General features: G+C 40.9%; 1 protein-coding gene across 1 annotated transcript in view; it reads left to right on the top strand.

Annotated features, from left to right (window-relative positions):
* The window catches only part of LRP1B (LDL receptor related protein 1B), a 3669685-nt gene that overhangs the window by 3093531 nt on the left and 551233 nt on the right, over positions 1-24921 (top strand). The window contains exons 60-62 of the mRNA XM_086955170.1: positions 1628-1827; positions 13279-13467; positions 22131-22279. Of these exons, the coding sequence (XP_086811296.1) occupies positions 1628-1827; positions 13279-13467; positions 22131-22279 (538 nt within the window). The remainder of the gene's footprint in view (positions 1-1627; positions 1828-13278; positions 13468-22130; positions 22280-24921) is intronic.

Below are 24921 nucleotides of genomic sequence, written 5' to 3'. Positions count from 1 at the left end.
CATCCTGTGTTATTATGGTTAGACCAAAGGCTCTATTCGAAAGTAATTTTCCGTTTTGCTAACAACGTTTGCACCGTTAGTGGAAGCTACACAAAACTTTCTAATAAAAAAGTTCGTCCACTTTGGGTTGTTCATTACGAAATTAGATTTTAGTGATATTTTGTACAATCAATCATGGATTCTCCACAGATTTATAAAAATAAAAAAATAAAATCATTTGGCAAGGGAGCATTTTATCCATTGCTTATTTTCAAACCTGGCAGTAGATTTCAGAACTCCACTGCTCCCACATTTGCACGCCACTACAGAAAAGATCTTGGGAAAATTCAACCAACATTTTTCAACATGGTGCACTGAATACTGTTTTAGGAAAAATACAAACAAAAAGGGCATAAGTTATATGGTAGGCACACCCCGACCCACAGGCTCATGTGGGCATTAACATTAAAATAAATATATTTTAGGATTTGCACATCCTGTGCAAAATTTGTGAACTATCGGTCCACCCTGAGACCTAGTTTACCTTACTCTCTGTTCCAGTACTCTCTGTTCCACAGCCATGATTCTACATTATAGCCTCACCAAATTATTTTCTGCCTCTCTCATGGGCCACTTTGATGTTGTTGGTTTCTTTCATCGTGTTGTTGTGAAGGACATTTATGGATTGGCGCCATGCCTTCTGTACCAGGCTTTATGCTAACTGGAAATAGAGGCACTTTTTGCTGTCACCTTTTGGGCTCAAAAAATCTTGTTTGCACATGCGTTTTATAGTCATGAAATTCAAAAAACATGTATGGGCAGTAAATCAGTTCTAAATTCGGCTTCAACCCCAGGGTTTTCACACTGACAGACAGATTCAAGGGTCTCACTGGTATTTGGACACCGCTATGCTACTGTCTCATGGGGACCTTATGCAGAAAGTCTCTAGGGCATGATATTAGGCCCACCCTCTCCCATGTTGGAATTGGGTCTCCATCCATCATGCAGGCAATGTCACTCTTCTCCAGTTCACTACCCAACCTGTCCATGACCCCCTTGAGGCCACTTTCTCGCATCACAGCCCCAGTTATACCATGATACTACTCCTGGCACACTAGAAAGCTATTCCATTCGTATTTTCACTGGAGCACCATCAGCCATCCTAATCAGAGGAGCCCCGTTACTCCACAGTTGAGTGTGCATTGTGCATCAACAGTCCTTGCTAAAGAAGACCAGTTGGCCTCATCCCACTCTTTGCCACAACAAGTTCTGTAAGCACACATCCAGTGTGGACACTATACTGTCTCCTCATTTGTTCCCAGGCTCTGTAGCCTCATAGATCTCTTATGCTGCTGATGACCTAGAAAGTGGGAGCTCTGCGGGGAGCACTGTCATAAATCTTTCATTTTCACACTTACCTCGCTCTGCACTGAACTTAATGCCGGCTTTTAACTGTTTTTTCTAAAGAGCTTAGGAATTAAAGATGGACCACAAAAGAGACATGAGCTCAAAAGGCAAGTATGATTTAGTTATTTATCTTGTTATTGCAAATAAAATACTCAAAGCAAACAAATAAGAGAGTACCAGCCTTGTATAATGTAATTACATCGTGTTGTTGCTTCTCTGAATACAATATTTTTCTTTACAGATATTTATACTGGATTGACTGTTGTGAGAATTCACTTATTGGTCGTGTAGGAATGGATGGATCTAACCAAAGTGTTGTCATAAAAACAATGATATCAAGACCCATGGCTCTTACAATCGACTACACCAATAACAGACTCTACTGGGCAGATGAAAACCATATTGAATTTTCCAACAAGGATGGTTCTAATAGAAATAAAGGTTTGTGTCAAGCATCAACCTTTTGCTTCAAAGTAGAAATTTGTGTGTACTCAAATGCATGTAAACTTATTTTCATGTACATCTTATTTGTATGAATTTATATTGAAGTGATTTTAAGGTTTTATGACAATAATAGGAGAATACACACTTCCAACATTTGCTTAATTTAAAGTGGTTTTAAACTTAAAGACCCTAATGTAGATCATTTTAAAATATTTGAAATTCATTTGATAGATTTATTTAGATTTGGATAATAAAGGTGTCATAATTACATATAAAGATACAGAGGGGCCGGGGCTTCACTATTTCTGATGCTCCGGTGGCAAAAACTCTCAAACAAATCTGTGAGGCCACGCAAAGCCACTTTGGAGTAAGAAAAAGATATAGAGTAAGAAAAATCAGTGCAAGTCGCTGTGTTGCATTACCCATGCAACACCCATGGATTTTGACGCTGCCCCAGATCTACCTATTCATGTAAACCAGGGCAGCACCAAAACCTTACATAGCAGGCACAACAGGTAGATATTTTTTTTTCTCCTCGTTTTTTCCTCTTCTCATGTGTGCTACTTTCTGCCACACACATAAAAAAGGAAGAGATGGGAGATGGGGAGAGGTTGTAGCCTAATGGCTAGGGCGGTCGATTGCAAATCTGGGGAACCGTGTTCAAATCTCGACAGTGATGCTAAACATCCTGTGATTCTGGGCAAATCACTTAATCTCCCCATGCCTAACAAGAAAAATAAATGTGTCCTTGTATAAGCAACTGTTGATCATGTAAGCACTTAGATAACTTTGGGTCAAGTTGCGCTACATAAAACTCCAGAAAAAAATGAAACTTTCACGATTGTGTTTTTGTGCAGGAAGGGGCCCTTCACGTGAGTAGGCCTGTAAATCAGGGAGCTGGCATACAACATTACACTGATTTTGACATCGCCCCTCCACCCGTGACTGCTGTCACTACTTCTTTGGTAAAATCACCTAACACCACACAAACTACAGCTAGGGTTCTAAATAAGGGAAAGGTTGTTTACTTAACGGATGTTCCCAAACTTCCACCTAACTGACAAGGCCACTTTAATTAATGAGTATCCAATGGATCCGCTTCTGAGTTAACCCTGACTTCTCTGTTCCAATTTACCTGAGGGTTGAGCACAGGTTTATTTCGAGTTTGCTTGTGAATTCACCCTGTGACGAATTGTGGTTGCTGCTTAATAAGGGTTTCATCCCCCTCAAACAGTAACCTAATTGCTAAAAATATCAACAACACAGTTAATATTATCAAATAAACCTATGAGTTTCAGACTGGTATTATTAACACCTACAATTAAAGCACCAATGGACAACCCATTGTGTGATATAGGGGTTATAACTGGGGAATATATAGAAGTATAGCTGGCTACACGCCAATGAAGGGATTCCTTTCCACAGAGCTTCTTGTGATATCATATACAATGAGAATGAATGTCACAAGGTACTACGGGAGAGAAGACTACTTATTATATATAGCTTCCTAGCTAAAATGTAATTTATGTATAGTGGCCATTGACCCCCTCCTCACCTCTTAAGCTCGACATATGGATCAGATGTCCAGAAGAAGAGGACTCGTGGGAAGATATCCATAATGTGGTCATTTTTACTCTGTTCTGCCTCCCTCAGTCCTTCTAAGTTATCATATGCAGGATCCTGCCTAGTGTACCATCAGTAGCATTTGCCAAATTTCAGGGCTCTGGATGGAGTACAAGGTTTAGACCAGAAGGTGGGAATAGCTGACCTGACAGCTAATTGTTCAGGACACCCCCTAGCCTAAAAATCCATATTGTACTTACGGCCCTTTAACAAAATCGGCCCCCAGGGGCTCAAAACCGGCCCCCACCCTTGCGGCGCACCGGGGGATTGCCCGGTGTCCGCTATGGCCAGTCCGGGCCTGATGCACATGAGGCAACTAAATACTACAAAATACACAGATATAGGCCCTTAGTTCCTTGTAGCTTCCTGTTCATCAATATCAACATCCACACAATATGTTGCTTAGCCCTAACCCCATTTCAAGAAGAACAGGTTAACTGTGCCCCATTAGGCATAGATGGAGTATTTTATTCAACTATGAAGTCATGTATCTTGCACTGGGAAAACCACATGACCACAAGGGGTTGTGTAGTGCTATCCTGAAACACTGTGCGCAACACTTTGAGAAACTCTGTGCTGACTATACCATAAGTGACTTGAATGATGTCCTTAAAATTGTTGCAGTAAGCCATGCTCATACTACCATGGGTTCAAGCTGCAATGGTTAATGTTGTCTAATTTCGCCCACTCATCTGCATGTTTGACTCATTATAGCCATAGTGATTTGAAAAAAGGCATTTGACTCATTGTAAGTTAACTGAGCTGACACAAGGGTCGCACGTTTGAATAGCACTATACAGATGCTCGCACAGCACGTTTCACAGACTAATGCACTAGTAACGCAATTTTCACATTTATTTATCAAACTGTGCACACAACTAGTGATTACAATTTCTAACCGTGTATATGAATCATAACCTAAGAAACAACAATATAAAATAACTGTAAAATTGTTTGTGACAAAACAAGGATACTGCATAAGTGGACAAGAGTCCGGTCAGGCTTTACATTGAAATGTGCTTATTATTTAGTACTTTAAATAGCTAATGATAAAATTATGACTCTATTTAAGGCCCAAAAATTAACTTTTAGATTCAGACTGCAGCAAGGTATTTAAAGAGCATATCACACTGAAAAGTATATGTCAGGTTGAGTATTCTCTGTGGAATAGTTTTCCAGTTCAGTAATATTTTATTAGCTCCAATTATTTCTTTCAGGGTACATAGAAGCCAGAAGCTCATCATCTGACGCACCAGTCTTGGTGGTACACATGCAAATTAAGAAAATGAATCATTTTTAAAATAGGTCACTAGGCTTTGATAATTTTAACACCTAACAATTTAAGGCATCTTAGCGTTCCTTTTAAAATGCATACATTGAATACTTCAGATACACATTCTCAGGAGAAAATGTTACTGGTTTTACAATTTACCATTTTATTTTGCATACCCATTCCTTAAGTCATCACTATCAATGTTAAAATGGATAAAAAAGTTAATTGGTCAATGTCTGAGGCAGTGGTTCATCATTTTAAAGGATGTGGGCCTTGCATTAGCTTAGCTAAAATAGCGCACTTCTCTGAATATAAAGCACTTTCAGTGTTTTGAATGTATATACTGTTTTCATTGCTTGTATTGTGGAATGATGGTGACTTTGCCATAACACAATATGCTTGCTGGGTTTTTTCAAATTGTTATGTTATGTTACTGTTAATGTCATGTTCACCAGTCAGTTTCTTGGTGCTAGGGTAATAGGAACTGATCAAGCTGCTGGAGGAGCCTTGGCCGCATACTTGTCTTCAAAGCATTGTTTTTAGTAGTTGTCTGAACCTCATATAGTTGGGAATTGTTCTAATCTCGAGGGGGACAATTACTGAGATTCTGGAACCACCCATTCTCTTCTTTTTGAACGTGCGTTTTGTCAGGTAGTTTATATGAGTGGATCTTAGAGTTTGTTTGGGGGTGTTTTTTTTTAATAAGGGCTGTGATGAAGGCTGAGCTTTTTCCATTGAGCGCTTTGAAAATAATGCAGCCAGTTTTAAAAAATAGTCCTTTGATCTACAGGAAGTCATATGAACTTTTTCATCAAAGGGGTGATGTGACAATGTCTGGGTTGTTGAGAGATTTACCGGGCTGTCTGATTCTGAACTACTTGAAACCTTTGATTGAGGCTTTTGGTAGGCCACATAGAGGAAGTTGGCCTAATCTATTCTGGAGATGAATAGGGCTATTATAGCTTGAATAAGTGCCTCAGGTGTGAGGAATTTTCCAATTTTCAGGATTCTACAAAGTAGTAGAGAGCAGGAAGAGATTACTGCTTCAAGCTTTGGTTTCATACAGAGTTCCTCGTCAATGAGGACCCCTAAACATTTTTCTGATTTCTTGGGGGAGCGAGGGGCACCCATCTCAATTATGCATTCTAAATGTCAAGCTAACTCCTAGTGATGACAATCTCAGTTTTATCTGGGTTTAGTTTTAGATGGTTGCTGTTGATCCAATTATGGAAGAACAGCATTGTGTTTTAGAAAACCTCCTTTGATTCAGAGGAACTGTCAAATGTAGAGAGTAGCTGCGTGTCATTTGAATAGTTCAATAATTTTTTGAGGGTGTGGACTAGGGGGCATATATACAGATGAAAGAGATGTAGAGAGAGGAAAGATCCCTGGGGTACTCCGCAAGTTGGATAAACTTTGAATGAGTTGAAAGGGATCAGGCAGACAGATTGTGATCTATCTATTAAGAAGGAAATGAACCAATCGACTCTGTACCCTGCAACCCCACAGCCTCAACACAGTCCTCCAGAAGGTTATGGTGAACTGTGTCAAAAGCTGCCGATAGATAGAGGGGAACCAGCTCCTGGTTGTGCAGCCAACAACAGTTAACCAATAAGGCAAACATAGAAGTGCATCATCACAACATCTTATACAATTTGCATAATTAACCGGTTTACCTCTACCCCCACTATACAAGTATTAACACTAGAGTGTATTTGTGGGTCAGATAATTTGTTTATGCATTTGGTAAGGAAAAACAGCAGTGCTCAGTGTGACAAGGGACATTTGCTGACATGTAGAACATGTTACTATCAGGACGTCTTCTGTGGAATGTTGTTACAGGCATTGCCTGATCCAGCACATAACAATAGTTGTTTGTTTACCCCCACTCTCCTTCTATTCGCTTCCTCGTTGGACAGTATGCTACAGTAATTCCCCAGGAGGGGGAGTCGTGAGGTGTCATCAGGGGATTCATATGCTAGAGCCAGGAGGTAATTTTTTAAGGTGTCCCAGATGCATCTGGGCCTAGAGCTCCGAGGGAGCAATTCAGCATCATAAGTGGTCAAGTGATCCCTTCAGTAGATTAGGTTTTTAGCCATTTCTTACATTTCAATGCCCTTCCCCACCTGCATGAGATCCTTCATTTAGCCAATAATGACCAGAGTGCTGTACGTTTCCTAATACTGGGTTTTACATCTGTTACATGCCCCAATATTGCCATTAGTGGAAACAGCTTAACCGTTTGGTTGATAATTAGAGAAAGAGCAGAGTTAACCTCCTGCCGATAGGCCTGTATTGGGCCACATATCCATGTGAGATGGAGGAAATCCACACCTGCTATGCCATAGTGGGAGCAGCTGTCATCTAGGCAGAGATGATGGTGGTGTAATCTAACAGGTGTAATATATTGTATGTAAAAATGTATAAAGTATGATTCAAAGTCTGCTGCTAAAGGCAATTCACCTGTCTGCATACAACAGTCCTGGCATTGCTCATCTGTAAGGGATGTACCCAATTATTGTTCCCAACCAGTGCGGGCGTACCCAGCTAGGATTGATGCCTCAAGCTGAGCCATGTGATATAAGATGTAGACCAGATGTATAGTATAGTATGTATAGTGTTTAGCATGGGTGATTCCTGCAGGAAGCCAGGGGTAGCAACGTTTACGTTTACATAACCGGATGTAAAGTATTTGGTCCAGTGGGGTTGGTGATCCCTTTGTACATAATTGTTCACTGGTAATAATTGTGCTGCCAGACTAGAGATCACCCCATGTGGAGGTCCAGACCATTTGAAGCATCTGTCTGCATGCTGTATTGTGTGTTACCAGAAAGTATGGGTGAAAATATATAGGAGTTAACAGAAAATAAAGCATGGGTTTTGCAAAGTGTCAAGCCAGCTTGCTCCATTCCCCAGTTTTACAGGCACAATTGAGTTCAAGGGAGCTGCTATGTCCCCAAGTAGGAAGAGGAAGGTAAAGGGCCATAAATCCTTATTCTATAGTTATGTATGGTAAAAAAGGGGTAGACCTGTACCAATGTATGGCATAGTGCACTTGAGCACACAAATGGTAGAGCTCCATATCATGTGCTTTGAAGGCCTCCAAGAAACAGGCTGTCTGAGCATGCCACACTGACGGCGTGGCTGTCTTCATGCTCTGGCCAGTCGTAATAGTTACTTTTTTTAACTCCTTGAAGGAATGTTGTCCTGGCAGATAAGGAATGATAAGAAATAGATAGAAGAGTTTTGGGAGTATGATCATTTTTCATCAGAAAGACACATCCCACCAGAAACAATATCCAGTGAGCTATGTCATCTGTTATTTTGGAGAGACCTGTGCCATAATTGACTTGAATAGTCTCTTCCCTATCCTGCAACACAACTATGCCCAACTATTTGATCTCAGTATGACACCATGCCAAATGCTGGACTGAGAGGGATTATATTGTATTTTTCTCAGTTGATTTGAGTGCCTGACAGTCTCCCAAAATATACAAACTCATGCAGGACCAAATTCAATCTGTCCTGTAAGTCTCTCAAATATAGTTTGATCTAATTCCCATACCATGATACCAGCAAGTGTCTGGTAGGACATCTGATTGCATATTTGCAGTGATGTTGCTGAAGCATATTAGCGAGGGTCTCCATAGCCAGAGCAAAAAGCAAGGGAAAATGGGGACACACCTGCCAAGTGCCCCGTGTGATGAGCAACAGAAAAGAGTTGGCACCATTGGTCTGCACCCTGTCTGTTGGATCGGAACAAAGGAAGGTGATCCTTGCCAAGAGAGATGAGGGAAACCCTGTGCACTGAAAGACTGAATTTATTTATTTGATAACATAAATGAATCAACCCCACATGGGTATCTCGTCACACTGTCAGTATAAGTTGAAACTGAAATAAATTAAAGCCCTTTAATGCTTTCCTACATTTCTTGTAGTCAGGGCTGGTTCTGAAATTAAATGATAATTTGTGCCAAAGGGTAGGACCCAGATAGGAGAAAGATCTTCCACCCCATCTTGATCGTCAAATGCGGCGGACTACCAGTAGTTCCTTCACACTGGAACGTAAGTACCTAGCTGGGTGATTTTGTTGGAGCCTCTGACAAAAATACTCTTGGCCCATGCCCAGCCGGGCTTTATAGGTTAGGCAGAACATTTTGAATATTATCGTGTTGTTTACTGGCATCCACTGAAGGGATTTTAGGAGGGGAGCAGAAGCTGATCTAGGTGGTTGATTATAAATCAACCTTGCTGCTGGGTTTTACACAACCTGAAATTTCGACAATGGAGACTCATTTGCAGAGGAAAGTACCCCATTGCTGTAGACCAGCAGACTCACGACAAGAGCCTGTACCAAGGGTTTTCTTGCAAAATATTTAAGAAATGGAACAACTTTCTTCAGTAGCGCAGCATGTGGACACAAGTCTTGTGAGGTAAATTGGACTTGGTCCTCCATGTCAAGTTCCTGATCAAACTTGAATCCTAGGTTTTTTACTACCTTGTTAGGGATGAAGGCCTTGCCTAACTCTGGTGGCATCCAATCTGGAGTCAACTAGGTTTGAGCTTTCCGGAGCAGAGTAATCTCTGTTGTCCTTGGGTTCAGCTGTAAGAAATTATCTGACATCCAATTAACAATCACCTTCATGCCCTCCAAGAAGCTTCCCTTTAATTTGTCAAAATCCTTGCCAAAGGACAAAACTAGCTGAGTATCATCTGTGTCTGACAGGATCTCAAACCCGTATGCTCTGCTGACTTTTGCGAGGGGAGCACATAAAGGTTAAACAACGTGAGGCTCAGACATGACCCCTTTATCAACGTGCCTGGGCTTGGCTTTGTAGGCTCCCAGCAAGACTCACTGCATCCTACTTTTCAGGAAGTCCTGAAGTCCTAGAACCAGGCTAGGGCAGGCCCTTCAATCCCAACATCATGTAGTCTTTGGAGTAGCTCCACATGGGACACATTATCGAAAGCTGTGGATAGGTCTAAGAGCACGAGCATAGAAGGCATAACAGCAACTAGTGAGCACCTTAAGACGTAAGTCACAGTCACCAGTGCTGATTTGGTGCTGTGGTCTGCTCTAAAACCTGATTGTGAAGGATCCAAGTGGTCCGCAATGGAGTCACATAATTCCTGTGCTGCCTGGAGTAGCTGTGTGCAGGCAGAAGGAGGAGTAAATTATTTGAGGATTTTAAACAATTCCTTAGAGCAGTTTTCCGCTTGATCGATTCGTTTCCAGTTGTATTTTTTGGTAGCCTTTTTAATGTTGCAATGGTTTCCAGAGAGTGGCTCCTTAAAGGCAGTTTTGTCATCTAAATCATAGTTGCGACACCAGAGTCTCATAAAAGCATACATTGTGCTTTCCCGACTTTCAGCTCTGCCATGGACCAGGGTGCCAAAGGTCAGAGTGAAGTGTTAGACCAATTTTATCCAAGGCTAGATTCATATCAGACTGAAAGTCTGGCAGCGTTTGGTTGACTTCAGGACCTTGTAAGTCTAGAGAAAATCCCTGGAATAGTATTAGAGATTGCAGCGAATAAGGGACAAATGTACTTTCTACATTCACAAGGCCCTTAGGTCTATTGTAAAGGGACACACCAAATATCAAAGTATGGCGTTTACAATCTTTTATTAAAAAATGACTATCTAATATTAAAATTTCAGAAGAGAATCACACAATTCTTCTGAAAACATACAATCCGTTTAAGAAAAATACAGTGTCAACAAAGTAAATTACATTTCATACTAAAACGTTTTTGTTAAAAAGCACATACATAACATATTCAAAATTTAAAAAGAAGAACATATGGGAATCTAGACATAAATCATATGCATTACAGTACAGAAATAGCACTAACACAGAATATACAAAACAAAAGAACAAAAACCCCACTAGTAACACTAGTTCGAATCTTGTGTCAACTGATCTAAGGGATCCAATAGCCTTATTAAATTTGTAAAGCTATACCACAGTTATTAGATTTTGTATGCAATTGGTATCTTCTAGGCTTTCTTGGATTCTCAGTATTTTCCGGGCGTCGACGCGTTTCGGTGTTAGTACCCTTGATACGGTTACACCTTCCTCGGGACAATTAATTTTGGGGTCCAGGGTTTCATAAGGTAAAAGTATTTCTCCCTTTTGGGATCTTGACCGTAAGGCCCACTGATGTATTTACATTTTCCCTCAAAGGCAAGATTCTCTGGATTCTTCTGATCTGGAATCGCTTTGAGAAGTATTGATCATTTCAGTCTTCTGTAGGAGAATTTAGTAGGCTACATTTGGTTCAAATGATGGTAAATTAATTGGTAATGTATCCTGCTCTTCGGGATCCACGTCTGGCTACTTCGTGGGCATCTGTTTTTAAATTTTGACACGTTAGCCCACAGAGAAAGCCTTGGTTACAGGGGGTGGCTGGTTTTAGCGTTTGTCTGCGGATTCAGAACCTCATGTGGTCTGCCATCTTGTGTGTCGAGCTTCCCCTCCTGTTCTCAAATACCGGCATACAGGAGGGGAAGCTCGACACACAAGACGGCATCCACCATGGGACTGCTACGGCACAGTGGCACAAGTCTCTAGGGCAAGAGGGACTGTTACTTTTGGTCTCTACCTAGGAGTGCCTCTCAAGGTATGCCAGTACTGCAAAGGAAAAATAAACAATTGTCTCTACACACAGGGAGAAAATTCCCTTCATGTCAAGATTATTGGTTTTGAATTCTGAAAATGAACTAATGCTTTGATTTGCTTTCAGAAAACAAAAATCTTTGCTTAGTGGGCTCATCAATCGTTGTGCAGATTCATCAAAGGATCATTGCCCTGTAAGGAGCTGCAAAAGGATTGCTTTACTCAAGGAACTAAGGGGAAAATTTATCATTGCATCGCACTTGCGCCCACTGGCAATTCAACAACTGAGTCAAATTTAACAAGCCACATAAGGCCACCTTGCATGACCCTGCATAGCTTGATAAATCTAGAGTAATGGAATGCAGCGCATCTTGTTAAGTTGATGCGTTACTTTGGCCCAGGTACGAATTCCATGGATGGAGAGTGTGTGTTTCCATGCATCCACCCATAGATTTTGGACCATTCCCAGATTTACTATTACTGGTAGACCTGGGAATTCATCAAAATGTTACTCCTCCACAGGTGAGGTGTATTTCTCCTAATTTTTCCCACTTTCTGTGTGTGCTGCATTCTGCTACACACAAAGAAAGAGAAAAATGCCTTTGAGGACTGTTCTTGTGAAGGAAGGTATCGCTTCCTGCACAAAAACCATCCTGCCTGCAATACCTGCAGCCTTGCACCGTGGCGAAAGGGTGTCACCATTGGCGCTAGGCAGCACATTTTGCGCCAGTGCAAGAAAAGAACAGGAATGTGCAGTATAATGTTAAATACAGCGCATTCCTGTCCTTCCCCTTTCACGCAGAGCTGCATGAAATAATGTTAAATCTGCCCCCAAGATTCCTGCTTGTTTGGAAGGGATCTCTTAATCCAATGGGTTGACCTCTGCTAGTGTATTGGAGTCCATGACATTCATTTTCGTGTCAACGAGCTGCACTCTGCCCACCCTCCAGACTCCCTTAGATTGAGTAGCTACGAACAGTGAATAAATCCGGTCCTGACCATTTCAGGGGCAACACTGTGGCTCACGCTGTTCTTGAGCGTCACAATGGCGACACTGATTTCTGTGCCAACATGCCCATCTTTCATTCTTTATTAGTTGTCAGCAATTTCTTGAGGGCTTACACCACCTTCACTATAAATTACTTAAGTCGATTGATCTTGTTTTGTTTTAAATAGTAAAATAAACTTCACAATAAACTGCCCTTCACTTCTCACTTTTCTTTCACATAAAAAATGACCGCATAGGCAAAAGCGTCACAGAGAAATGGCTGCCATTGAGCAACTCTTCCTACCTCTCCTCGTCTGTGCTGCAATGAGAAATGGCAGCTTGTGTTTTTTTACATTCAACGGTAGACTAGGCTGTCACCAAGCCAGTTCATTTGCCCAGATCGCCGGGGGCGATTCCTCCAAAGATGATCACAATATAATAAACGTGGGTTCCCAATAGCATGTCCAGTGCAATAACGAAAAGACGATGTACTAAGATCAGCTTTTTTCATGATGAATACAGCTATTTTTACTGTTCATAGTTGAATTGTTTACCTTTCTATTCCTATGGTTTATATCATACCAAGAAAATCTAAAAATTCTCAATGTGATATCTGATCATATGCTATTTGGCATAATTATGTCTGGTATTTTGGTAAGTTTTTGCATGCAGGCGAATATTGTTTAAATCCGTACCAATTTAACAAGGATTTCTTTTTTGCCTGTACCTGGTTTGTAGGCTGGAGACACTGTGCTCGCATTGTAATTATGTAAACTGATAATAAAAAAAAAATTCTGTTAGCTTGACAGGTTGTCATGACAATTATTCTCATGAAGTTATGTTGTGGATATGTCTGTCAATTTATGCAGTATTGAATACTGCAAAAGTTGACATGGTTTGACACTCCTTCAGAATCAGCATTAATCATTTTACACTTTATTGCAGTCCCCATGCAAGATGTTTTGGGCGTGATGGCAATAACAATGTTTGAAGACTACATCTACTGGACAGATGGGAAAACAAAATCACTCAGCTGCGCCCACAAAACCTCTGGAAATGAAAAACAGTCACTGATTAACTCGTGGCATGCCATAACCGATATACAAGTGTATCATTCCTACAGACAGCCAGATGGTAAATAAGCCTGCTTTTTTAACTCTTTCCTTTCCATCATGATCTAGCAGCATCATTATTCCTGAGTACCACAGTTGTACAGACTTACTAATCTTCACACGGCAAAGCGTGCCTGCAAAACTGCAGTGCTGAAATGTGAAGCATCATAAGAGTCATGAGTCTATTATTTTATTGACCTTGTGACTACCTTATTTATAATACCTTGCTCAGTCAAAAAAGGCGTTTCAGTGTGATACTTAAGGCTGTGCTATAGTTTAAAGTGAAAAAAGTAGCATCACACGTGAGAAAAGTGCTTAATTGAACATTTTCAGCACATATTTCTATGCTATGACAAGCACACACATTAATTTACGTTAAAATGTGTAATATTACATAAATTACGCATTGTATGCATGGGAAAATAAGATGATGCTCCGTGTGCCTCTTGTTTGCATCCACTTTCATTCGGCTCCCAAACCTAATACAAATCCAGGTCTTGCTAGTTTAGTAGTCCTTTCTTAACTTCTCGTTTTGTGCGTAAAGTTCGTCATTTTAACTTACCAATGCAAGGATTAGATCAATGGTGTGGCTTAAAACCATAGTAAACAATTTTGCACTACATGAGCACCAATATTTTGGTTCAAAATATATTTTGCTTGGGAAAGTTGATCGACACTGACCTTTCAGAAATTTTGCATCACACAAGCACCTCTGCAAAGTTGTAGCAATTATGGTTAGTATGGTTAAAGTCAAGCACAGGCAGTGTTTATGGCCGATTTTAAATCATGTGTGTTAGACCTAACATCCTTGGCATGTTTTTCTCCCAACTTTTTCCCTTCCAGCCTCATGTTTTTTTTGCGCACTTTACCACTGCTAACAAGTGCTAACATGCTTGTGCTCACTCCTTTAAACCATAGTAACACTGGTTTATACCCAATTGCCACAGTTAATTTACATGCAAGTCCCTAGTAAAGTGGCACTACATGTACCAAGGGCCTGTAAATGAAATGCTACTAGTGGGTCTGCAGTACACATTGTGCCTCATATTTAAGAATTCCTTTAAACGTGTCTCAGTCCTGCAATTGCAGCCTGTGTGTGCAGTTTTAAACTGCCATTCGATCTCACAAAAGAAACCTTTTGCCAGTCCTAAACCTTCCTTTTTAATACATATAAGTCACCCCTGGGGTAGACCCTAAACAGCCATAATGTAGGGTGCAGTGTATTTAAAAGGCAGGGCATGTACATTTAGGTTTTACATATCATGGTAGTGAAAAACACTCACATTTGTTTTTCATTACTGCAAGGCCTGCTGCTCACGTAGGATAACATTAAGTTTATTATTGCATTTAATAAGTGATAACTTTCAATTGGGAGCAGGTATAAAAGTTGAGTTTGATCTCTAAGGAAGTGTAATTTGAAACCATCTTTAATCTTAAAGTTGGATTTTAAGTCACAAAATGATGATGGGCGGAATCCTGAACATGTAAAAGATGCACCCACAGTCAGAGATTTGGCTTGAATCCATTTCTGCTCACCATATCATCCCAGTTTGGGCCCATGGGAACAGTCTAGTGCCAACTGTCAAGCCAGGCCCTCCCTGGACCGGAAACAAGTATTCTGGGTCCAAATACAGGGTATCACCCCTCTTTAACCAACAGATTCAGTACCAGATTGTTGTACTGGGCAGAATATGTGTTCAGCATTCTGTCTAGCAGTTGTTCTTTGTTCACTTTTAGAAAGTTTGCATTTTCTTGTCCTAACCATTTTTGCCTCTGCCAGTGTCCTGGCCCACATGAGAGTGAATTGCGCTGCTGATGGGGTTTGTGTTTTCCTCCCAGACAGTGACACAAAAAGGGATTAGATGTGGGCCTGCCCAACTTGCACTTCAAATGAATTGCCTGTAGCACACCTAATGGAACTAGTCACAAGTCTTTTGTCACCCCAGACGTCTTGGAGACATGACAGGGGAAGTGAAAAATGTTCCAGAAACAGATGTCTTGGTAAGACAAGGTCTCCCCCAACACACAAAGGCTGGCACCAGGGGTAAATATTGGACCTCTAGAGCAACTCTTCAGTATACTCCTGAACCTGTGGACATTACATTACAGAGAAAGAACTGCCTAGAGGACTGCCCTGGTGCTACCAGAGAACTGCCTTGCTGCTTAAGGACTGCCTCACTTTCTGAGATGGAAGACTAGACCTGCTCCCCTCATCCCATGCTAACCCGAGTCACTCCAAGGGTCAGTTTCCTGGCCTCCTGTATGAGCTACTGGGGCACAACAAGCTCCAGAACCCTACATTCAACTGCCCAGGTGACCTGCAGCACTGGACCTGCCTGGATCTGCAATTTGACCTGCTTGAGCCCTGCTGGCCTCTCCTGGAGTTGGTTCCTGATCCCCAAGATGTGCCTCTCTAGGTCCTGGGACCTTGCCTGATATCAATTGAGCTCCTCCTGTGAAGAAAGGTAAAATTCTGAAGTTTTGGGCTCTTTGTAACCCAACCACGTACAGGCCTGTTTGCTCCAAAAATCTGCAGACCGCAAAACTGCAAACGTGAAGCTCCAGCAGTCCCAACCCTTCACGCTACAGTGACTGATAGTAATTGCAGACAATGTGTGATGTGCATTTCATGTACAGCAAGACAATGCAAGGTGACCGCCAATATAAAGCTCCAGCAATGACTTCCATGATGCCTAACTCGCTCTTCGTGTTACAGCGATGACAGGACGTGCTGCCCTGGCAGCTCTTCATGCTGAAACGCTCTCCCTACTCCTCCTTGTCTCCACAACCACAAACAGAATATTGCGCACCCAACTTTCAGAAGGTAACTTTTTCATCTGGACTTATCTGCTCCCTGTAACTGACCTGCAATCTATCGCAGTTGTCATGAACAGGTGCTTTCCCCTGGAGCAGATGACTTCAAGTGATGCTTTGTGCTAAAAGACATTATATCTGCCTAAGACTTTTAAATTCCATGTCTCTGGTTCTACTGATTGGATTTTTGTCATTTTTGTATCATTTTAGTTATTATAAATGTACTCTGTTTTTCTACATTTGTTTGGGATTTGTCATGTGTTATGTTTTTACTTTGTTATTGTTTGTTTGCTGCATATATACTTCACATTTTGTCTCTAAGTTAAAGCTGACTGCTTTGTGCCAAGCTACCAATGAGTTAAGCACAGGTTTATTTTGTGACATTTGTGGAGCAACCTGAAAACGATTGTGGTTGTTGCCTGAGTGGGGCTTCCACCCCCACAAACAGAACCCCAGTTTCTTCTACTCATCAGTTAAAGTAAACATATTTAAGGTGCCCCACCTTTTTCAACAATGGTAGTATTTCATTTTCGGTAATTATTCTGAATTTTTCTCTTAGTCTATATGATAACCTGTTCAATGGAGGCTGGATGTTTTGAGTGTTGTGGTATTGGATGCCCCAGCCATGGTTATATTTTGACTGCTGGTGCTCCATGTAATGTTAGAAACAGAGCAGGATGAATCTACTTACCACAGCTATAAACCAAAGTTTCAGAGCTCAAGAAAGGTGTCAGCGAATGGTAGACATAAACCTCTATTATTAAGCATCCCAGTTGGACATTGTGAACTGCTTTTTGAAGACAGGAGCAACCCTGCCTCTCATCTCAAGAGAGGCGTGCCTGAAAACACTGACCTTCTGGTACTTCTCTATGAAACTCCAAGGTGCACAACCTTGACCCTCAAGAATAGATTAGTGCACATTTTCTGGACAAGACAGCATGATAAATGGACACAAGAATCTCTAGCATGACAAGTAGCATGGCTGCTACAGTTATATTAGTGGGATGTGGGGCATGTCAAAATTAAGGAATCTAAAAACCTGTAGATATATGAGAAGGGGATAATATGAAGCCATTCATGGCGCTACAAAAGGAATTTAAGCTAGATAGATCTATAAGGCATGCACAAGCATTATAGGGCAGATTTCATGGACCTTTCTGAGTTTAATACACTAGAAGCCAGAATACTGTTGAAAGAGTGGGCAGGAGAAAGATCTTAAGAATATACTGAACCCTAATATCAAGCACTCCAGATCCCTATGTTGTGCAGAGATAGTTATGTAGTATAGTTCCACTAGAAGGGGAGGGCTGGAAGGATGCTCAGATGATCCCCTAAAAACTGCGGTAAACCCACCTTAACTACCTGCACAGAATTTACTATATATCCTGAATGCCGCAGGAAGATGAACAAAGCTCCCTCTGCAAGAGTACTAGGTGCCATGCAGAGCTTGGTGATATATTTTATATTGTTTGGATCTGTAAAATAGTACTGCAGTAGTGGTTCAGTATTGGCCAGACGCTATCCCAAGTGTTGAGATGAACCATTAACCTTTTGCCTAACCTGTAACTTCTGTGACAGCTGAAGATAATATATACAGCAACAAATATACAGCAAAGAAACTGATTCATTATTGGAACTGAAAGCTGCTTCCTGATGATTTTGCTCCAGGTGGGTTGTTTGGGGGAAAAGTGGGAACATGAGGCAGAAATAAGACCAAACAAAATGATGGGCTGCTTTGCTGCACACAAACAACGATTTCTGAAAAAGACATCTTCTATTCTAAGTTTAGTTTTGGTTTTACTTAGGAAAGGTAAATGTTGTTACATTAGCCAGGGCACAGGAGTTGGGAGTACAATTGTTGAAGGTTAACATTGTGGTGATAAGGCTATCAAACAACTGAGTGGACTGATAAATAGGGTTGCAGATGATCACATCCCACATAGAGGCAACCTCTATACTCTGCGAGTATGGCTGATACGTGCTTCACTATTTCCAACAAGTACTAAATATAGACATGGAAAATAAAGAGAATGGTCACATCTAAAGTGTAGACATACCCACATAGCCTACCTACAAGAGACATATTATGTGGTCCCTGAACTGAATAAACTTGTAAAATTATTTTCACACTGGACATGAAATTATTAGCATTCCTGTTGAGACTGAGGAATAGATTTAAGTGGGAACTGGCATATTACAATGTTATTCATTGACAATGCACTCATTTACTGTACCTGGGGTCATGTTACTAATGAACAAATTTGGGAATTTCGGAGGTCTGAAATAAAAAGCGACTAAAGGCCTGATTACGAATTTGGCGCTATAGGAGTGGGCCTCCATGCCACTGCCTAGCTCCCAAAGCTGACTGCCGACCACCTATCAGATTACAGGTTTTCTCGTGGTCTGGAGGGCAGGCGGCAAGGTGGTCTCATGTTGAATTTCTGAGGTCTGAAATGGAATGAGACTAAGGGCCTGATTATGAATTTGGCGCTGTGGGAGCGGGTCGTCACGCCACGGCCCTGCTTCCACATTGCCAAAGCGGACCAACTGCCATATTATCAGTTTTCTCGTGGTCTGGCGGGCAGGGGGTGGCGAGAGGGGTCCCACATGGGTGTCTATAAGAAAGGCACTGCAATGGGAGCAAAGGTCGATCCTGCATGGCATGGACTGTGCAGTCCATGGGGCATGCAGGAAAAGGGGTGCATGCACATAGGGGGCACAACATGTGCCCTGTGCATGCATCCCCATGCACAGGGGCCCTTTGTTTCCCCACCACCAGCATTTTCATGATGTACTCACCTCCATGAGAAGGCTGGCGGTGGGGAAACTTGTAAAATGCTTGGTGCCACAGGGGCACCGCCAAGCTCATTGCTTCCCTAGACCACTCTGTCTCCACCAGGAATTGCGAATCCCTGGCGGTCGCAGTAGTTTCCTGGAAGTCTACCACTGTATTCATAATATGGTAGTTAGACCTCTGGTTCAGCGGTCCCCGACCACCACCACCACACCTCCACCATGAGTTTGGCGGTCCAATGAACTGCCAAACTCATAATCAGGCCCTAAGTCTTGCTATTCCCACTTAGATGAATAATCGAATAATCGATGAACAGTGCACAATGGTACCCTACACCAGATTGGTTTGGGCGTTTTCTACATTCAAGTACCCAAGAGTAACAATTAACCACACTGAATAGGATCTTATCATACGTAATGTCGGCAGGGCAGTGACTGCAGCATGTCAGTCAGTTTCATTTTAGATTACACTACCGCCTTCACCAATGGACCTGGTGGCAGTAGGTAAACTGTTGGTTCTACAATATACAATTAGTGGAGGGTCTAAAGGGAAAATATTCAAAGACCAGGGAACACTATACCCCCATTCACAATATAGCTAAACAACAACAAATGTCACTGGTCTATCAATCGGCGTGGGCGAAGAAAACAGTAAGCTCAGTGGTTACCCAGAATGTGTTCACAAAAGAAAAGAAATGAATCCCATCAGCCCACCCAATGGCAGAGCTTCATCATCTAGGATTACTGAAGAGATGGTCCAACCTTTGACACCATGATATCTCCCCAATAAAAATGCATTCCCTATATCATGGTAGCCAATTTTATATTGCACTTTTGATCATTCCTACACATTTTTCAACACTGCAAATTCCATCCCACACCACAGAAAAACAAATATTCTATGGTATGATCCATCACTGGTGGTTCCTTTGGATTGGAGCAACACACAATACCATCAGGTGTGCGGCCCCAAATTCGGACCATCTCTTCAGTAATCCCAGATGATGAAGCAAAAGTACCTAAAGTAGGTACACGCCCAACCCCAGTACTCCTATTTGCAGTAGACGCTGTCATGTTATCAAGGACAGCGAACGGTCTACAACATCTAATAGATAACTTTGCCCTGTATATGTCTGAAAAAGATCTCCAACTAAACTTCAAAAAAACTTTTGTGATGACATGTGGGAGCAATAGGCTGAAAAATAGACATCATCATGTAGGAGGGGTAGTCATAAATAGAGTTTTAATTTTTTCATATTTAGGTCTGATTTTTAATAGGACTGGGGCTTGGAATACACATTTAGAATCTAGTAAAAGGAAATTGTTAAGGTCCATTGAAGCTATTCATAGATTTTCAGCAAAAATAGGAAACAAACCCATACAGGAAATTCTTGCTCTATACCAAAGTAAGTGTTACAGGAGTATGTTATGGGGCTGCAATATGGTGGGGAGTCAATACTGCTTCCCTTCAAATTCAAGAACATAAATTCCTTAAATTTGTTGGTAGTATAGCAAACTAGACAGTTCACAAATAGTTATCCGTACCATACTTAAGTGATCAAATAAATGTGGCGGGATCGCTCTTTGGCAAAGGATATGGGCCAAAGACAAGACTACATTTACAAAGGATTTGATCTTGGACTGTCTGACCCTCGACCATAGCAGGAAAATCCCCTGGTTAGAGTACATCTTTTTCATTATAATATGCTGTAAAATAGATATTGATAGAAAGAACCCTGCATCTATCCAGGATTATAGCAAAAGTGATCGTAAGTTAAGATATATGAATGCTAGGGAATGGATAAGAGGGGTTGAAGTTAGCCAACACACAGTGTTGTCTCTTATTGCGAATGCCCATTTGTAAGAGGCATACAAATATATCTTTACAGGTAAGAAATGTCCAACACAGATTTTATCTAACAAGGCTTGGCACACTTCACTATATTATTGCATTCCCTAGAATGGAAAAGTGGTGCTACAAACTTCCAAATTGTCCGTGTGATGGAAAGTCCCCCCAATCTATGCTGCATTTTTTACTCTTTTGTAGCTTTTATAAGGATATTCTAAAAATTAGTTTTAAAACCTTTATTTTTATCTAATATGCTTTTCCAATATAAACATGCTTTTAATTTGGTATGTGGTCTAGAAAATGAGAACATTACAAATGCAGTCATCTCGTTTATAATAATGCAATAAGAAGAAGGATGCATTGGTATATGAAAATCCAGATGAGTGTATGTAATTACGATATGTACTGCACACTGGGACATGCAATAGCACAATGCACTTTATGGGGTGGAACGCCTCCTCAATCTGTACTGCGCCTTTTTCTTTATCTTATTGTAGTTTCATAGGGATATTCATTTAATATCACAATGCACTTTACGTACCTATTAATACAGGTCACTTTGATTGTTTGTACTGCGTATTTCATTATGACATATAATAGCAGTTTGCACTTTTTGTACCTATATGACATAGGTTATTTTGCCTATTTGCACTACGTGTTATGTAATGTGTATTTTACTGTGATAGATTGACTGAGCTGACATTTTGTTGTTTTTATATTCGACTATATACTCTAATTTTTAGAAGAAAAATTGTAACTGATCCCTCCGATTAGAATGACCATTGATTTTTTATCATGTTACAGGGGACACATGACACACTTGATCACTGCAGAATGATGGAAACAGAGAATAGTATGAATAGATTGAGAAGTACAAATGTAGTAATGTCCCCACATTGATCCAGATTTTCTAATGTTGACAGGGATAGACTTGCAATTTTCATGGTGTGCAATCTGCACATGAATTTGGCACCTGACCAAATCAGGTCCTTAATGTCTTCAATTATTATTGTCAAATAATCCTTGTGTAATGTCTCCACCACCCAATGGTCTTGCTATAAAGGACTATAAATAAATAAATACATGCTCTAAAATATTTCAAGTGATGATCTAAGTCATTGTACCCTTGTGCTTCTTGGTCTTAATGATGAATGATGAGATGAATAAAAGACAATATCAATATTTTTGTTCTTAATAATGGTATCATTGTGTGCTTTTTCCATTTCTAGTGCCTCACCACCCATGCAAAATTAATAATGGCCACTGCAGTCACTTGTGCCTGCTGTCACCCAGCAAAAGCTACACATGTGCCTGCCCGACTAACTTCTACCTCGCTGCTGATAATAAAACCTGCTTGTCCAACTGCACAGCAAGTCAGGTAAGTAAATTAGAGGCTCTCTGCTAGCTGTGATAATGTTTTCATAATAGTATGACAACTATATTGAACTGTTTTGTTTTGTAGTTTTGTGAAAATTAGGAATACAGATAAACACTTTTCATTTAATACATTTGTTCTAAAAACCTGAATTACCAAAATAGCTGTCTCAATTATCCGAGACACACATTTACAAAAATATAAATTTTAACTCCCAATTTGAAGCTAATGATAAAGGAATGAACAAAGTTGTTCAATGATCTTAAAAAGCCTCCTTTGCATTACTATTTTCACATGCAAGTCTGACATTTACAAATGCAAATGATGTTTGAAATACACAAAGGTCATTTTCGAGTAAAATCTCCACCTGAGTTTGAGAATAGAGCGTTGTAGGGTGAGAATGGCTTGGAGGTTTGTGATTATTAAATCATTTGTCGACTCCTTTCCCTCACTCCCTGGGATCAGTTGCAGATTTACTAATATCAGGAGCAGAAGTAAACACGTTTTCTTGATGGCAAAGAGAAAAGACACCTCCTTTCCCTTCTCCTCTACTTTAAACAATCCCCACCAACTATTCAAACAACCGTCTAGTTCCTACATTTATAGGAATCTCACCCTCACTGGCCCTCTCTAGCAGACCACCTGCCTTCATCGTTAATCAAAGCAGTGCTTTTCTTATCTACACCTCCTCAGAAAATGAAAATTTTCCATTTCTTCCTTGGACTGCTGTAGAAGGTCAAACTCCCATATCTTCAAAGTGGCAATTTACTGCTGAATGGTCTCTCCATACCAGCTCTAAAAGAACAAACATTCACTACCAGGTATTCTACTTAAAATCTCCAAGGTAGATGTATCTACCTAAAATGATCACGTTCATTCCTAACCTACTAGCTTTATGGAAAGATCTGAATGCTTGTCACTTCAAAGTATATTGGAGAGACTAAATTGATTACATTTTGTTTTAAGAGGTACCAATGACAGTGGAAATGTTGGCAGGGATGGGAGCAAGCAGACCACATATACACACATTTAGTCTCACTCACATCCATGCATTCACAAATGTGTTCATACACACCCGTTCACAACACTCACTCGCAGCAAATTCTTACATTTATACATGCACACATGCACCAGGGATTTAAAAACATAAAACTTGCCTGGCCAGCAGCTCCTGGGGAGAAAAGCCTCAGAGGCCCCAAGAGGGTTGGGAATGCTCCTTTCTCTCATTGGCTGCCCTTAGCAGTGGGATGGGGTCAGTGAAAGGTATTGATCCCAATCCACTCTGTGATGAGATGTCATTGATTGACACTTGGCCCAGGGCACTTGAGGGCTTAAAAATGAAGTGCCCAGGTCTGAGGCAATCCCTCTCATCAAATGAGGGTGGGCCTCGAAGCACTTTTTCCAGGCTGAGTAGGTCATGCCCACAGGGCTCTGAAATTCTCAGCCTGGCAAAGTTTAGCTTAGATTACCAGTAGCCTGTTAATTTAGAGTATGTCTAGCTCCTGCTTGCCCGGCCTGAACAAGAAAAGTGTCTGTCAGGTTGACATTTGTACAGCCTGACAGACACTCTCCTTCTCCTGAAAAAGGTGAAGAGCGTGTGGCTCCTTTTCCTGGATACATAGGCCAAGGCTGATAGGTGCCCTGCTGTAGTACGGTAGCTGATATTGAGGAAAACACATTGTATCATTGAGCGGAAAGCTTTGGCTAACAAGTTGCTAATATTTGAGATCTTGAAAACAAAGAACCAGCATTTACACAATGTCTTTCACCTGGAGTAGAGATAGCTAGCAATAGAGGAAATATTGGTCTGGTATTTCATGCAAAAGCAAAGTGCAAATGAAAAAGCATTAACATTTAAAACTTCTCTCTGCACAGTATGTAAACTGTTCCCTAGGTCATATTTAGAGCCAGAACAAGCACACAGTGTGTAATGTATGTTATGCTGTAGCTTACATACACAAGTGCCCTAAATTGTAAAGTGATCTAATGATTTTTACCCATTGAACACTATAGGCTGGCAAGTCAAGGGAAGGCTGGTCTTATACTGGACAGTGTAATACCTTCCAGAGCTGAGATTCAAATATAAAAAGGCAAACTTTTTTGGGGGCGGGGAGTTTTATATAGCGCAAACTAGACCCAAAGGTATCAGAGCGCTTCACATGAGCACCAGCTGCGTTACAGAACGACACATTAATTTTTGTTAGGCACAGGGAGATTAACTGATTTGCCTAGAATCACAGGATGTTGAGCGTCACTGCTGAAACTCGAACCCGGCCCTAGCCTTTAGGCCATTTCCTCTCTACTCCAATCACAGGCCATGGAATATCCCTTTAAACATTAGGGCCCTTTCAGACTGCCAGATGTGCATTTAATAAAAAATGGTTTGTATTAATTCAGTGCAGTGTTTCCCAAACTATGGATCCCGACCCTCTCGTGGGTTGAGAGACGATTTTTGGTCAGTTGCAAAAGTTCAAGCAATAAATGAAGGTGCCTTTAAATTCTGCATTTATCTTACCACATTTAATGCTCTTCAAAGACAGTGGTCAAATTTCAGGCTATGTCTTATGACAAATTGCTATTGATTTTTTAACCTGGGGATTGGCGTCTACAATCTCCTCTCACTTTGCAGACAAAGAAAAGTAAAG

The sequence above is a fragment of the Lissotriton vulgaris genome, chromosome 2_1 (assembly GCF_964263255.1).
Source record: "Lissotriton vulgaris chromosome 2_1, aLisVul1.2, whole genome shotgun sequence".
Lineage (NCBI taxonomy): Eukaryota > Metazoa > Chordata > Amphibia > Caudata > Salamandridae > Lissotriton > Lissotriton vulgaris.
Note: the sequence above shows the minus strand (reverse complement) of the source record. Positions and strands in the feature narration are given on the sequence as shown.